This window comes from Odocoileus virginianus, chromosome 20 (genome assembly GCF_023699985.2).
Source record: "Odocoileus virginianus isolate 20LAN1187 ecotype Illinois chromosome 20, Ovbor_1.2, whole genome shotgun sequence".
In the NCBI taxonomy this organism is placed as follows: domain Eukaryota; kingdom Metazoa; phylum Chordata; class Mammalia; order Artiodactyla; family Cervidae; genus Odocoileus; species Odocoileus virginianus.
The window spans coordinates 12,022,772-12,039,203 of NC_069693.1; the positions used below are offsets into that span (position 1 = coordinate 12,022,772).

Sequence of the window (16,432 nt, forward strand, 5' to 3'; positions counted from 1 at the left end):
TCTAAACTGAGGCTTCCTCATTTGTTTTCAGTCTTTTGATAAAAACGTTCAAAGCAATGAATTACCCTTGAAACATTGCTTTTATTGCCTTTCAGTTATAGGATGTATTTCATTTATTTATTTTTGGCCTCACTGAGTCTTTGTTGCTGTGTGTGGGCTTTCTCTAATTGCACAGAGGCTACTCTAGCTGTGGTGCAAGAGCTTCTGACTGCAGCGGCTTATCTTGTGCAAAGCACATGCTCTGAGACGGGGAAGGCAATAGCACCCCACTCCAGTACTCGTGCTTGGAGAATCCCAGGGACGGGGGAGCCTGGTGGGCTGCCGTCCGTGGGGTTGCACAGAGTCGGACAGACTGAATCGACGCCGCAGCAGCAGCAGCAGCAGGTCTGAGACATGCCGGCTGCAGGAGTTGCGGTGCTTGTGCTCTGGGCTCAGGCTCAGTAGTCGTGACACATAGGCTTAATTGCTTCATGGCATGTGCAATCTTCCTGGCCCAGGGATCAAACCCGTGTTCCCTGCATTGGCAGGCAGGTTCTTAACTACTGGACCACTGGGAAATTCCTATGTTTTATTTTCTAACTCGAGAGTTATTTGTATTATATTATTTAAGTTTTGGGGCTCCTGTGTTTTTGGTGTTTAGAGCCATTTACACTAGGATGAATGACTATGGTATAATAGAGAGAGTCTAGAACATGCTGCCTCAGAAGACATTTATTTCACAAAACGTCGCAGAGTAGGTGGGCGACCCTGCCCCAAGAGGTCATCAGGCCCCAGCTTTCTTATTGCCCTGCTCGAGGCATCATCCTGTCTCATATGGGTGAAGCCATCTTAGGGTCACTAAATCTGTTCCCCTCTATCAGAAAACAGAAGGCAGAAGTATGGAGTAATTAGCTTCATTTTAAAGACAAGACTCAGAAGTTACCTACCTTACATCTACTCTTATTCCACCGGCCAAAATTTTGTCATATAGCTACAGGAGACAATACTAACTGGGGTTTGGTCAGAAAAACAGAAACTGTACCAGTTATTTTAACAGAGACAATTTAATGTAAGGAATTAGTTGAGTTGGTGAATTAGATGTTGAAATGACAAAATGGGGATGTTGTATTAATCAGAGATAACAGATGCAGGCATTCACCCCCTAGGACTGAAGCAACAAAGGGAATTTCTAGTTGTTTACTGTCGTTGTTGCTTAGTCCCTAAATTGTGTCCAACTCTTTTTCAACCCCATGGACTAGAGCCCGCCAGACTCCTCTGTCCACAGGATTCTCCAGGCAAGAATTCTAGAGCAGGCTGCCATTCCCTTCTCCAGGGGATCTTCCCAACCCAAGGATCAAACCCGCATCTCCTACATTGGCAGGCAGATTCTTTACCACTGAGCCACCAGGAAAGCCCTATTTACTATTATGTGAACATCATAGAGTCATTATAATTATAATACGGTTATTAGAATCTAGAAGGTTGAAGGAATACTCCTTAGAGCCGGAACCCAGGCCTCTGACGAGGGGACAGCTGGTTTCAGTGTTTCAGAGAGAGAGAAATGAGACTGAGAATGTGGAAAAGACAGGAGTCAGCTGCTGCCATCAGGGAGAAGAACTACTGCTGGAGTCATGCTGACAGGAACAGCAAGCGAAACAGGAAGAAACATGTACTTTCTCCTTCCAGCCTTTTGTCTTTCTTGTGCTCCCTCCCAGCAGAATCAAATAGAGAGCTGGCAACCTCAGAGCCAGAAAGTGAAGTGTGAAAGGGTGGGTTTGGGCTAAGAAACAATTAGTCATGAAGGCAGTTAACCCACCCTTTTGACTACTCAGCATCCATACATATCTTTTTTTTGGCCATGCCACGCAGCAAATGGATCTTAGTTCCCTGACCAGGGATCAAACCCACGCCCCCCACTTTGGAAGCATGGGGTCTTAGCCACTGGACCACCAGGGAAGTCCCATATGTATCTTTCTACACACATTCAGATTTCCATTTAACAACTATAAGCATCATGTTTCATCTGATCTTGCACAAAGATGCTCTCATCTATCCTCCAAACAGGGGAGATACAGAATTCCTCCTGTCATATTACCCATTTCTGTTTTGCCTTTCTTATTATTCTCCTTCCAGCATTCATTTGGATTGAGTCTGCTCCCAACATTTCCGTTTTCCCCTCTATGCTATATTGAACGTTTTACACTTACTGTCTGTTCTTTTAGTGCTTACTCTAAAAATATCATCATGTGCATTCTACAAAATCTTCTCCATTTATAAGTTCTTCAAGATTTTAGTTCTTTTTTAAACATTAAAATTTGACATTGTTACTGTATTTTTGGTAGAGTTTTGATATTTTTGGTATGTTTACCTCATGCTTTTGTTTAGTTTTTCTTATCATTCTTTCTTGTGTTTCAGGATTAGTTTCCTTCCTCCCAAAGTATCTCTTAGAAATTCTTTTGAAAAGGGTATCTTGGGAATTAATTCCTACTTTTTGGTTTGTCTAAACAATCATTTTCTTTTTGTTCTTGAAATATATTTTGCTGGGCATACAGTTCTAGTGTGACAAGTTATTTTATTTTAGCCCTTCGAGGATCTCATTCCACTATCTTCTGGATTATTGCTATTGAAAAATAAAAAGTAATGCTTGGGCTATTCAAATGACATTCCCTTTAGTGGGCTAAAGTTTACTAATTACATAGTGTGGATATATTTTTTTTAATATTCTGCTTGGGATTCATTGGGTTACCTGAGTTTGAGGAAGAATCTTTCTTATCAATTCTGAAAAATTTCCAGACATTATCAAATGTGCTTCCCTCCCTTCTATTATCTTTTTATTTATTTTGGCTCTGCTGGGTCTTCACTGCTGCCCGGGCTTTTCTCTAGTTGCAGCAGGCAGGGGCTACTCTCTTGTGATGCACAGGATTCTCACTGCACTGGCTTATCTTGTTGAGAGGCACAGGCTCTAGGCTGTCTTCAGTAGCTGTGGCTCCCAGGTTCTAGAGGACAGGCTCAGTGGTTGTGGCACAGCACGTGGGATCTTCCCCTACCAGGGATCGAACCCATGTCTCCCACATTGGCAGGCAGACTGTTTACTACCAGGGAACCACCAGGGAAGCCCCTATCTTTTAAAAAAAAAAACACAAATTAGATGTATGTTGGACCTTCCCAATCTGTTCCATATTTCTCAACCCACTGTTCATAATTTCCATCATTTTTTTCTCCCTGTGCTGCGCCCGGTGTAATTTCTTCAAATATATATGTGTTCTAGTTTCTTCTCCTTTCAATGGTGATACAATCTATTTCATTTGTCCACTGGGTTTTTTAATTTTCACATATGTAACTTCTAGTTTTCCTTGTTCAAATCTTCCTTGCCAGTCTTGAAAGTCTGTTTTTTCCTTCAGTATTTTCAAAATATCATCTTTGATTTCTTAAAACATTTATTTTGTATTCAGTACCTTATAATTTAATATTCATACCAGCTCTGAGTCTGATTCTGAGGTTTGTCACTTCTGCTTGTTAGGTTTGTGGAACTCATGTTCCTTGGGATTTTATCTGTGGAAATTCTTTAAAGCCTGGGTTTAAAATGCATTTCCCTGGGTAGAGTTACTGTTTACTTCTGCCATGTACCTGTGGGAATAGCTAGCTTGGGTTGTTATTCAACTCCTAAGTCATGTCGACTCTTTGAGACCGCGTGGACTGCAGCACGCCAGGCTTCCCTATCTGTCACCATCTCCCAGAGTTTGCTTAAACCCATGTCCATCGAGTCGGTGATGCCATCCTACTATCTCATCCTCTATCATCCCCTTCTCCTCCCACCTTCAGTCTTTCCCAGCATCAGGGCCTTTTCCAGTGAACCGGCTCTTCCCATCAGGTGGCTAAAGTACTGGAGCTTCAGCTTCAGCATCAGTTCTTCCAATGAATATTCGGGGTTCATGTAGCCAGCTTAGGACCACTCTAAAATTTTGTCTGGAGGTCTTTCAGGCTACATAGATAGTACAAATTTAGACTTGAAACACACAGGAATATGGACTTACTGTTACGAGTTCTCAGGGGAAATTTTTCTTTTGCTTTACTCATCATAAAGGCAGAGACAAACATATATTCCCATCATGTTTTTCAGAGGGAGGGCTTTTAAAAAAGTACCAACCAAGGGTTTGCTCTCAGGTTCTAGAATTTTATATCTAGAACTGTGATCTTTCCTCTCACTCTGATTAAGTCCCAGGATTTTTCTTCTCTGAAAATGACCCTTTAACATCCTGGCTTTATGCTGTTAACCCCAGAAAAAGCACCGAGTCTAGAGCTATCTTTACGTCTCTGGATTCACGCTTTCTTGTTTCTGGGACTGTAAGGATATACTTAAGGCACACGCTCTCCTTCAAGACTGGCCCAACCAAGAGGAAATGTCTGGGGCCCCAGGCCTCCCCCCGCTCTCATTGAATTAGGGTGCTAGTTTACATACAATTAATTGTACCTATTCATTTTTAAATTAATTATACCCTGTCCCTAGCATTCACTGACAGCAAATTCAATTACTCATTAATCTAATCGTTACTGCTTTTATTCAGAGAACACTGAAGGTCTGTTTTTTTAAATTAGTTTATTTTTGGTTGCACTGGGTCTTCCTTGCCGCGTGTGGGCTTTCTCTAATTGTGGCAAGAGGGGGCTGCTCTTCGTCGTGGTGAGGGGGCTGCTCATTGTGGTGGCTTCTCTCGCACTTGGGCTTCAGCAGTTGCAGCCTGTGGGCTCAGTAGCTGTGGCTCTCAGGCTCTAGAGCTCGAACTCAGCAGTTGTGGTGCACAGGCTCCATGGGTGCCTTGTGGCTTGTGGAATCTTCCTGGACCAGGTATGGAACCCATATTCCCTGCATCGGGAGGTGATTCTTTTTTTTTTTTTAATGTTAGCTCATATCTTTATTAACCAATATACAACTACTTGTCTTTTGGTTTGTTGAAACAATAGGTCAGACAACATTTGCCACAGTAATGTCTGTCGAAGTGACTGGCCATAAAAACTCCAGCACCACATTCATCTGAGGGACACTCCCGGCGAAGGCGACTGATTTTGCCATTCTCATCCATCTTACAGTATTTCAGAACAGCCAATTTAACCTTCTTTCTCTTATGCTTGTTCTTCTTGGGAGTGGTGTAAGACTTCTTCTTCCTTTTCTTAGCACCTCCATGAAGTCTCAACACTAGATGAAGAGTGGACTCCTTTTGAATGTTGTAGTCAGACAAAGTACGTCCATCTTCCAGTTGCTTGCCAGCAAAGATCTGTCTTTGCTGGTCAGGAGGAATTCCTTCCTTATCCTGGATCTTGGCCTTTACATTTTCTATTGTATCCAAAGTTTCGACCTCGAGAGTGATGGTCTTCCCCGTCAGGGTCTTCACGAAAATCTGCATCTTGGCAGAGGTTCCACTTGAGGGTGAGGAAAAGGAGGAGACAGATGAGACCTGAAATACAGGAGGGGCGATGGCCGGTTACGGGACAGAGCTCCCGGGAGGTGATTCTTAACCACTGGGCCAGCTGGGAAATCCTGAAGGACTGTTAATATCCTAAAACCAAGGAATGTCTCTTATGGGCTGAACTGTCTCCCTCCCATCCCCACCCCCAAATTCATGGGTTGAAGCCCTAATCTGCAATACCTTGAAATGACTTTATTTGGAGACAGGACCTTTAAAGAGGTGATTAGGTGAAAATGAGGCCATTAGATGGGTCCTAATTCAATCATGATTGGTGTCCTTACAGGAAGAGGAAATTTGAACACACAAAGAAAATCAGGGATGTATGCCCACAGAGGAAAGAAGGCAGTCATCTACAAGCCAAGGAGAGGCTCAGAAGAAGCCCTCCTGCCCTCACCCTGATCTTGGGCATTTGTCTCTGGAACTATGAGAAATGAATTTCTGTTGTTTAAGCTACCCAGCCTGTGGTTACTTTGTTATGACTGCCCCAGAAGGCTAGTCCTAGCATCTCTGACGCTATGATTTCAGGCACCATCTTGGTCTTGAGGGAAGAAACCATGATTTGACACAGGAGCCTTGTCAAGGCTATTCCAAAAAAAACAAACAACAACAAACAAAAAAAGGAAAGAAAAAGCAAAAGCTAACCAAATAAATAAACAAAAACCCAAAACGCCAAGCTGTTTCCATCACACCCATTGCGCGGCCTGGTTTGGCAGACAGACTTCTGCCCAGGCCTGGGATGTGTCTCACTCATACATCGTGTTTCTTTTTCCAGGGCCCTTCTGCTCAGGAATGAAGCCGAGGATGGGCAGCATCTCGGGGCTGCCTCAGACTCTGCAGATGACTTGGCTTAGAGGACCTGTGGGACGTGCAGAGAAAGAGAACCGGGGGAGAGGTGAGAACAGCAGGAGCTAGGGAGGGGGACGAGGGACAGGAACACTCTCTCAGGCTTGAAACCAGATTCTCTGAATAAGTGTGGGTGAGGAAGGCATTTTCTGAGGTCTGGAAACACAGGGGGAAATGCAGGAAGGGAGTGATGTCCGATGAGTTCACGACTAAGTGAATCAGAGGTGGCGCAAGCGTCCCAGCCCTCCTCTGCCTCTCTTGATTACCTTGGGAAGCTGATTCAGTCATATATATTCTATTGTATTCATATTCATATCACAATATGCATATGCATATGCAATATTCATATTGCATCTATTCACCTTTACTATTTCCCTTCCCCTGGCTTCATGTATGACAAATTCATTCCCTCATTGGAAAAATATTTTCTGAGCATGGTCGATGTGTTGCGCACGTGGCAGTCTCTGCCTTTATCCAGCTCCAGATCTGGGAGAGCAAGCGCTCAGAGTGAGGGTTTCACCAAATGGCTTAAAAACTTAAACCTAAGATGTGACACCATAGAACTCCTAGAAGAAAGTATGTGCAAAATATTCTCTGATAAGTTGTTGCTGTTCAGTTGCTCAGTCCTGTCTGACTCTGCAACCCCATGGATTCCAGCATGCCAGGCTTCCCTGTCCTTCACCATCTCCCAGAGCTTGCTCAAACTCACGTCCGTTGAGTCAGTGATGCCATCCAACCATCTCATCCTCTGTCATCCCCTTCTCATCTTGTCTTCAATCTTTACCAGCATCAGGGTTTTTTCTAATGAGTTGGCTCTTCACATCAAGTCACCAAAGTATTTGCTTTCCAATGAATATTCAGGATCAATTTCCTTTAGGGTTGACTGGTTTGATCTCCTTGCAGTCCAAGGGACTCTCAAGAGTCTTCTCTAACATCATAGTTTGAAAGCATCAATTCTTCATCACTTAGCCTTCTTTATGGTCCAAATAAAAACAAACAAATGAGACCTAATCAAACTTACAAGCTTTTGCACAGCAAAGGAAATTGTAAACAAACAAGCAGGCAAAACCCCGAAAAGACAACCTATGGAATGGGAGAAAATAGGGCTTGCAGTAATATGGGGTTTACATGGGGTTGCAAAGAGTCAGACATGACTTAGCGACTGAACAAAACAAAAAACAAGGATTTTAGACTCTCCCTGAAGGACATGGGAATCTACAGAAAGATTAGGCTGGGGAGCAACAACTAGATCATGAATGAACTGTACAGCAAGATTTGAAATGTTGCTGTTGTATTCAGCAACATCTTATGGAAAACCTTGAACGAACTTTTTGGGCAACTCAGTAGTACAGGTGAGAGATGATGGTGATTTGGAAGAGGGTAGCTTCGTGGGGAATGAGAGAAGTGACAGATTTTTGAACCTCTGGAACATTCTAAAGGGTCTGATATGGAGTGAGGAAGTGGGAGGAGCTAAGTGTGACTCTCAGATTTCTAGGGAGACTAAAGAGTCAGAAGAGAAGAGAGAAGAGGATCTAACTGTTACTCCAGGAGGTCTGTCAAGGGGAAGAAGGAACTTTTTCTAAGAGCCTGGAGAAGGAGGGGCTTCCCTGGTGTCCAGTGGTTAAGAATCCATCTGGCAATGCAGGGGACCTGGGGCTGATCCCTGGTCTGGGAAATCTCCCACATGCCACAGGGCGACTAAACCTGTGCTCCATAACTACTGAGCCTGCACACTCTAGAGCCCATGTACTGCAGCAAGAGAAACCACTGCAATGAGAAGCCTGCCCACCTCAACTAAAGAGTAGCCTCTGTTCACCACAGCTCGAGAAAGTTTGAGGAGCAACAAATACCCAGCATAGCCAAAAATAAACAAATAAATAAAATTATTAAAAAAAGAGTAGCCCCTGCTTGCCACAACTAGAGAAAGCCCATGCACAATGACAAAGACCCAGCACAGCCAAAAAATAAAATAAGTAGATTTAAAAAAACCTGGGAGAACCTAGACAGCATATTAAAAAGCAGAGACATTACTTTGCCAACAAAGGTCCATACAGTCAAAGCTATGGTTTTTCCAGTAGTCACGTATGGATATGAGAGTTGGAAAGACTGATGCTGAAGCTGAAGCTTCAATACTTTGTGTACCTGATGCAAAGAGCTGACTCATTGAAAAAGACCCTGATGCTAGGAAAGACTGAAGGCAGGAGGAGAAGGGGATGACAGAGGACAAGATGGTTGGATGGTATCACTGACTCAGTGGACATGAATTTGAGCAAGCTCCAGGAGATGGTAAAGGACAGGGAAGCCTGGTGAGCTACAGTCCATGGGGTCACAAAGAGTCAGACATAACTTAGCGACTGAACAACAAGAAGATTTAAAAAAAAGAGCATGGGGAAAGAATAACAATATCTGGAAACAGCACTGAGTTGCTAAGGGATAGCAGAGTCTAAAGATACTAGATTATCAAGCTTGGCCACATGACCTGCTTTAGCCAATGAAATATGGACACATTGATGTATATCTCTTTTGAGCTGAAACTCCAGGAGCCAGCTCACGGCTGTTCACATCTCTTTTCACATCTCTTTTCCAGGAGATCAGCAGTGTTTTAGACACTGCTCCATCAGTCTGGGTGAAGAAAGGAGCATGTGGAGAAGAACTTGAGCCACCCAGGTTGGACATGGCGCACGAGGGAGTCTCTACCTTTATGTGAGTCACTGGGATTTTGGTTTGTTTGTTTCCGTGGCATATCCTGGTTACTTCCCTCTCCACCTCCAGACCTTGAGGTGTTTGGCGAGTGGGCGGATGAAGTGCCTTCAGCTAAGATTGTGGGGATTATCTCTGGAGAAGGATCTGATGTTAGTTAAGGTAAGAGTCGGAGGGAACATTGAGCGAAAGGCTTACAGGGGTTGCAGTGACAGAATTTGGGAAGGATGGAGGGAGGCAGGAGCGGGTAGAGCAGAGAACACAGAGATTGATGGAGATGAGAGAACTTGAGAGGATGAGAGGAGCTTGTGTTGGGGGAGTTATCGAGGGAAACAAAAGATAGGGAACATGATGAATTTGGTTACGACATTCCTCAGAGGACAATGGGCTCTCAAGCTCAGAACCACAAATTGCTTCAAAAAGTCTCCTCCCCATCCCATCCACTCCCTCTCACCTCTCTCTCTTAATGTTCATCATCACTTTCATCATAGTGGGCTGACTTCTCAGTTGCTGGTGTCGTTCTGATACAATGTGACTTCCATCCTGCAAGAGCCTGGCCTGAGTTGTTCATTACTCTACCCTGAATGCTGAACACAGGGACCCAGCTACCTGTGAGATGAATGAAGGAAATTTACGGATCCATCCTATTCATCATAGTCTCTCCCATCAGTAAAGGGTGGTTCTTAGCAATCTGTAAGCCTAAGTTTAGCTCTTGGCTTATGTTTTTCTGTCTTAGTCATTGTGGGCAAATTACCCAACCTCTCAGACTTTGTTTTCTTAGGTTTAGAATGGGATGCTAGGGACTTTCTTGGTGGTCCAGTGACTGAGACTCCACCATCCCAGTGCAGGGGGTCTAGGTTAGATCCCACGTGCTGCAACTAAAAAAGATCCCACGTATTGCAACGAAAACTGGAGATCCCAAATGCCACAACTAAGACCCAGCCCAGCAAAACAAATAAATATAAACATTTTGTAAAAATGTTTTATTTAAAAATGAGATACTGATAGTTATCTAAGTCACAGGGTTGTTCTCAGAATTAAATGACATGATTTATCTCATTTAAAGGACTCAGCATGTTGAACAACTATCCAATTTTTGGGTACGTGTCCTAATTATAGAAAGATATCTATGCTGATGGCCACTGCAGACAAATATGCCAGTCCCTGGGCTGCCCAGGTGGCTCAGCGGTAAAGAATCCTCCTGCAGTGTAGGAAATGCAGGAAACTTGGGTTTGATTCCTGAATTGAGAAGATTCCCCTGGAGAAGGAAATGGCAACCCACTCCAGTATTCCTGCCTGGAAAATTCCATGGACAGAGGAGCCTGGTGGGCTACAGTCCATGGAATCGCAAAGAGTCAGACATGACTGAGCGACTGAGTGCACACACACACACACACACACACACACACACACACACATGCCTGTCCTCTTTAGAACTCCATATAGTTTCCCCAATCTCCTTGCTTATCAACTTATACTACAGAGGAAAAAGGGCTTGTTTGAATAGACCCTCTGGGTCTATTGAAGACCCAACCAGAACGTGCCCTACTACACCTTAGAAGGAAGTGGCTCTCTCAGCTAGAGAGGAATGTGACTCAACGAAATACCCAGAAAAAAAGAAAGAAGGAAGAAGGAAAGAAATAACGAGCAGGCATGGGAGTTTTCTACAGCTCCTATAACAAATTATCACTGTCACTGCTCACACGGTTTGCTGAACCTAGGGTAGGCCAGGCATGAGCGAGGAAGCTGGAAGAAAACTCGAGGAGCGTAGAAACCGCAGACATGTTACAGCCATGACGTAACCTTCTCTCCTAGCTGACGCAGCAGCCGAAACAGCAGCCATGACGTAACCTTCTCTCCTAGCTGATGCAGCAGCCGTAACAGCAGCCATGACGTAAAGGCTCATACCTGCAAGGGTCTTCCAGGTGGAGCTTATATAGCCCCACAGACCAAAAGTAGCCCTTGGTCAAGTGAGTACCTCGTGATGCACATGTGCAGTGCTTTAAGTAATCTCAGCTGTTACACGATCATTATTTACAAAATGTGGGGCAAGAGCGAGAGGCCTCGGGGCGAGAGAGCCTGACCACGCCATCTTGGCTAATTTGCTCTTTCCCTGAAACCACAAACTTAGTGGCCTCTAACAACACAAATTTACTGTTTTGCAGTTCTGGAGGTTGGAAGCCTAAGATCACTCTCATTGGGATAAAATCAAAGTGTCACAGGGCTGCATTCCTTTTGTGTGTGTGTGTGTGTGTGTGTGTAATTCTTTTATTTATTTATTTATTTATTTATTTATTTTGGAGTATAGTTTCTTTATAATGTGGTAGTTTCTACTCTACAGCAAACCCATGTCTCTTGCATCTCCTGCATTGGCAGGTGGATTCTGTAGCACTAAGCCCCCTGGAAAGCCCCATTTTATTCTTTAGCACATCTCAATTCAGACTAGACATGTTTTAAGTGCTTCATATTGAGAATATTTTGTTGGACAGTTCAGGTCTAGATCCTAAACTCTGCAACGGCCCCAGGGCCTAGTACAATCCCTGGTCAATGGGCATTCAGATTTGGTGGACATAGAAATTTATGGACTGCTCTGTTCAGGTTTAAACTCTTTTTCAAAAGCCTTGGACCACTGACCCAAAGAAGGAAGCCTAACTGGGGTATGTGTGTGTGCCGTCATTTGCACTAATTTGCATAATCCCTCCCAGGTGTGCTTGCTCTCCAGTCAGCTTCTCTTTAGTGATTCCCACTGGGTCTGCTCTTACCCGGGCAACTTTTTTTCTTTAGGCCAAGCTGTGCTATGCAGCTTTCGGGATCTCTGTTTCCCCAACCAGGGAAATTGAACCTGGACCACGGCACTGAAAGCCCGGGATCCTAACCACTATGCTACCAAGGATTAGGATTCCAGGCAACTTTGGAAAATGCACCGTTGAGCTGTGCTTAGTCCGGCCTGGAAGGAAAAGGACAGAAAGGGAACGCTGCATGGAGCCAGTTCCCTGGGGACCTTCAGAGGTGGGTGGGTCAAGAAGAAACTCCCAAACAGGCCTTCCAAGGCCCTTTGTGATCTGGCTCTGCTCCCTGCTCACCTCCAGCCTTAGCACATTGTTCTGGATTGAAACATGCCCTCCCCTCTTTAAAGCCGTACACTGAAGCCCTGATGCCCAAGTGTGACTGAGTTTGGAGATAATTGCAGTTAAGTGAAGTTAAAGGGCTAGAGCCCTAACCCCATAGGACTGGTGTGCTTATTAGAAGAGGAAATGACACCAAGGGCCTATATACCCAGAGAAAAGGTCTCGTGAGAACACAGGGGGAAGGCGGCCGTCTGCACGCCAAGGAGAGAGGCCTCGAGAGAAACCAACCCTTCTGGCACCTTCATGCTGGACTTACAGAACTGTGAGAAAGTCAATTTCAGTTGTTTAAGCCATCTGGTCTGTTGTACTCTGTTATGGTAGCCCTAGCAAGCTAGCACCTACCCTGGCTCTCACCAGTCCTCAATGTTGCCCTTGAACTCCTCTCTGTTAGCTTTCCTGGCATAATCCAGCAGTCCTTCTTTTGGAGAAGAACTTTTTTTTTCCCTCTGGGTGATAAACAAGAAGTAACAGAGCTAGCTGCTCGTCTGGGTGCATTGAAAGGAGACGAAACTGCCTCTTAACAAGTAAGAGACAAGCGGGAGTGCTCCCTCTCTGCAGATTACTGTCAATCACTGAACACATCACTCCTTTTAGTTCTTAAAGCAAAACACTATGGGGCTTCCCTGAAGGCTCAGTGGTAAAGAATCTGCCTGCCAATGCAGGGGACACAGATTTGATCCCTCATCCAGGAAGATCCCACATGTCTCGGAGCAACTATTGAGCCTGTGCTCTAGAGCCCGGAGCTACAGCTACTGAAGCCTGGGTGCCCTGGAGCGTGCTAAGTTGCTTCAGTTGTGTCCAATTCTTTGCGACCCTATGGCCTGTAGCCCACCAGGCTCCTCTGTCCATAGGATTCTCCAGGCAAGAATGCTGGAGTGGGTTATTATGCCCTCCTCCAGGGGATCTTCCTGACCCAGGGATTGAACCCATGTCTCTTTTGTCTCCTGCATTGGCAGGTGGCTTCTTTACCACTAGCATGCCTGAAAAGCCCCCTGGAGCCCATGCTCCACAACAATAGTGTAGCTCCTATTCTCTGAAACTAGAGAAAAGCCTGAGCAGCAACGAAGACCCAGCACAGCCAATAAATAAATAAATAAAAATTATTAAAGAAAACACTATGAAGTGAGTACCATAGACCATATTCCCATAACTCTAACAGCAAACATTTACACTCTGTCTAAAGTCTCAGGCACTGTGCTCTGAAGCAAACACGCATCACCTCATTTAATCCTCACTGGGACAGAGAAGGTAGGAACCATCATCACCATTCATATTCTGTACATAAGGCAGGCAGGCCCTGGGCAGTTCAATCATTTGCCCAAGTCTGCAGAACTGGGCAACTGCCAAACAGAGCAATCTGACCCCAGAGCACTCACCCCTGCCCACTGAACTCTGTGAGTCAGTGGAGAGTCAGGCAACCATAAACTTGCCCAAGGTTACGGACTTCCCTGGTGGTCCAGTGGTTGAGGCTTCTCCCTTCCACTGCAGGAGGCACAGGTTCGATCCCTGGTTAGGGAGCGAAGATCCTGCATCCAGGGAAATGGTGTGGCCTAAAATTAAAAAAAAAAGAAAAAATCTTGCCCAGGTTAAATAATAATCATTGGGGCTGTACTGGAATTTGACTTTTTATCAAAAGTGCTGTCACATTCACTCAGCAGTCATTTGATGGTTGTGCATACTAGGAAAGATACTGTGCCCAAAATGTGGAGTCTGAAAACCAACACCCACAGTTGCTGCCTAAAAGGAGGATCTGAATAGTGGAAAGATGGTCATGCAAATAGCTATAATCCAACTACCTCATTGTTGTTGTTCAGTCACTAGGTTGTGTCCGACTCTGCGAGCCCATGGACTGCAGCACTCTAGGCTCCACTCTCCCACACTATCTCCCAGAGTTTGCTCAAACTCATGTCCATTGAATCAGTGATACCATACAACCATCCCATCCTCTGCCATCCCCTTGTCCTGCCTTCAAACTTTCCTAGCATCTGGATCTTTTCCAGTGAGTCGGCTCTTCCCATCAGGTGGCCAAAATATTGGATCTGCATCTTCAGCATCAGCCCTTCCAATGAATATTCAGGGTTGATTTCCTTTAGGATTGACTGGTTTGATCTCCTTGCTCCCCAAGGGACTCTCTAGAGTCTTCTCCAGCACCACAATTTGAAAACATCTGTTCTCCGGTGTTCAGCCTTCTTTATGGTCCAGTTCTCACATCCGTACATGACTACTGGAAAAATCATAGCTTTGACTATATGGACTTTTGTTGACAAAGTGGTGTCTCTGCTTTTTAATATGCTGTCTAGGTTTGTTATAGCTTTCCTTCCAAGGAGCAAACATCTTTTAATTTCATGGCTGCAGTCACCATCTGCAGTGCCTGGAGAATTCCATGGACAGAGGAGCCTGGCAGGCTACAGTCCATGAGGTCACAGAATCAGACATGACTTAGTGATTAACTTCCTGGAGGAAGGTATTGAATCCAGTGGGATCCTATAAACAGCCCAGAGTTTGCCTTGGAAATCTTTCTTCACAAGGGAATTTATGCTGGAGAAAAACCAAATAAGACTGGTCATAGATCAATTGATTTTAAAAAAAATTGCAGTAGAAAGAGAGAATGGGAAAAAACAAACTCACTCTCTTAACCACATAACCACATAAAGGATCTTAATAACCTTCACATTTAAGAACAGCCTAAGTAAATTATTACTGATTTTTTTATCATCTGATATGACTGTATAAACCATCTCTAACTTTTAAACCAACCATTGCTTTTCATTTATGGATTTCATCTAAAAATATGCCAAACCTTAAGAAGAATTCAAGTATAAATATCTTTAACAGGAAAGAAAAACTAACAAGTTTCATTAGCACTGGGAGTGTTCTTATCTTTTTTCTCCTTGGGTGTTAAAAGCTGGAGAACAGTAAATACTGTGGAATTCAAGAACACATTTGCCTCAACATTGTTTTTGGCCTTCAAATCCAGGAGGAATTGGCCTTCAAATTAACACATTATTGATAAAAAACTAACTTCCATTCTTAAAGGGGAGGCACATATTCTGATCTTCTGTTTTTCTCTAAAAAAGAGATTTATGTGCTTTTCAACAGATGAAAGTGTTAGTCACTCAGTCATATCTGACTCTTTGTGACCCCTTGGATTATAGCCCACCAGTCTCCTCTGTCCATGGAATTCTCTAGGCAAGAATACTGGAGTAGGAAGCTATTCCCTTCTCCAGGCAATCGAACCCGGGTTGCCTGCCTTGTAGGTAGATTCTTTACCATCTGAGCCACAGAGCTTTTCAACGGAAAAGGCAATAGTATGTTCAAAGCATAGCAACTTGAGAACATGATTTGCTTTAGGAAACGCAAAGATTTCTGTATTTCTGGAACATAAAGTTCAGGAAAGGAGATGAGACTTAGGCTGTAACTGAGGTTAATTTTGAAGAGCCCCTTCAGTTTAGATCAGTTCAGTCGCTCAGTCATGTCCGACTCTTTGCGACCCCATGAACCACAATACACCAGGCCTCCCTGTCCATCACCATCTCCCGGAGTCCACCCAAACCCGTGTCCGTTGAGTCGGTGATGCCATCCAGCTATCTCATCCTCTGTTGTCCCCTTCTCCTCCCACCTTCAATCTTGCCCAGCATCAGAGTCTTTTCCAGTGAGTCAGCTCTTCGCATCAGCTGGCCAAAGTTTTGGAGTTTCGGCTTCAACATCAGCCCTTCCAATGAACACCCAGGAGTGATCTCCTTGAGGATGGACTGGTTGGATCTCCTTGCAGTCCAAGGGACTCTTAAGAGTCTTCTCCAACACCACAGTTCTAAAGCATCAATTCTTCGGCGCTCAGCTTTCTTTATAGTCCAACTCTCACATCCATACATGACTACTGGAAAAACCATAGCCTTGACTAGATGGACCTTTGTTGGCAAAGTAATGTCTCTGCTTTTCAATATGCTGTCTAGGTTGGTCATAACTTTCCTTCCAAGGAGTAAGCCCTTTATATTATAATAAAAAGTAGGAATTTTACCCCGATAGGCTGGTAGGCAGTGAAAAGGAACAGACTCTCTTTCTTTGTCTACTCACCACTCAACTCTGCATACTTGTCACTAAATGCATGGAGGTTTTCCCCACACCAAGAAATTCTCTGATCAGGCACTTCCAGTGGTTCAGTCCCTTCCAATGCAAGGATTCAGATTTGAACGCTAGTCGGGGAACTAAGATCCCATTTGCCGTGGGGCTACTGAGCCTGCACACCACAACTAAGACCCGACGAAGCCAAATATATGTATTTAAAGAAGTTCTCCACTTCTCTGGGGACACCAGCTGGAT

At 44.3% G+C, this 16,432-nt stretch overlaps 1 protein-coding gene and 2 long non-coding RNA genes across 4 annotated transcripts in view; 1 reads left to right on the top strand and 2 right to left on the bottom strand.

The window, feature by feature from the left end:
• Window positions 1–4,557: 4,557 nt before the first annotated feature.
• On the bottom strand, window positions 4,558–5,393 carry LOC110150180 (ubiquitin-ribosomal protein eS31 fusion protein-like). Its single transcript, XM_070450879.1, has one exon. It carries the CDS (start codon window positions 5,376–5,378, stop codon window positions 4,908–4,910), a length of 471 nt encoding a protein of 156 aa, XP_070306980.1. The 5' UTR covers window positions 5,379–5,393; the 3' UTR covers window positions 4,558–4,907.
• Window positions 5,394–5,438: 45 nt separating this feature from the next.
• Window positions 5,439–10,876, bottom strand: LOC110150188 (uncharacterized). Its single transcript, XR_002317668.2, has 3 exons — window positions 10,690–10,876; window positions 9,439–9,593; window positions 5,439–6,297 (listed from the first exon to the last, which is right to left on the bottom strand). It is a non-coding gene; the product is annotated as an uncharacterized lncRNA (long non-coding RNA).
• LOC110150190 (uncharacterized) overlaps window positions 8,876–16,432 on the top strand; it is a 46,005-nt gene continuing 38,448 nt past the window's right edge. The window contains exon 1 of one of the 2 annotated variants that reach the window (XR_011482115.1): window positions 8,876–8,987. This is a non-coding gene — a long non-coding RNA (uncharacterized lncRNA). Of the gene's footprint in view, window positions 8,988–9,553; window positions 10,955–16,432 lie in introns of those variants that run through there. The other variant, XR_011482114.1, reaches the window with a different exon arrangement.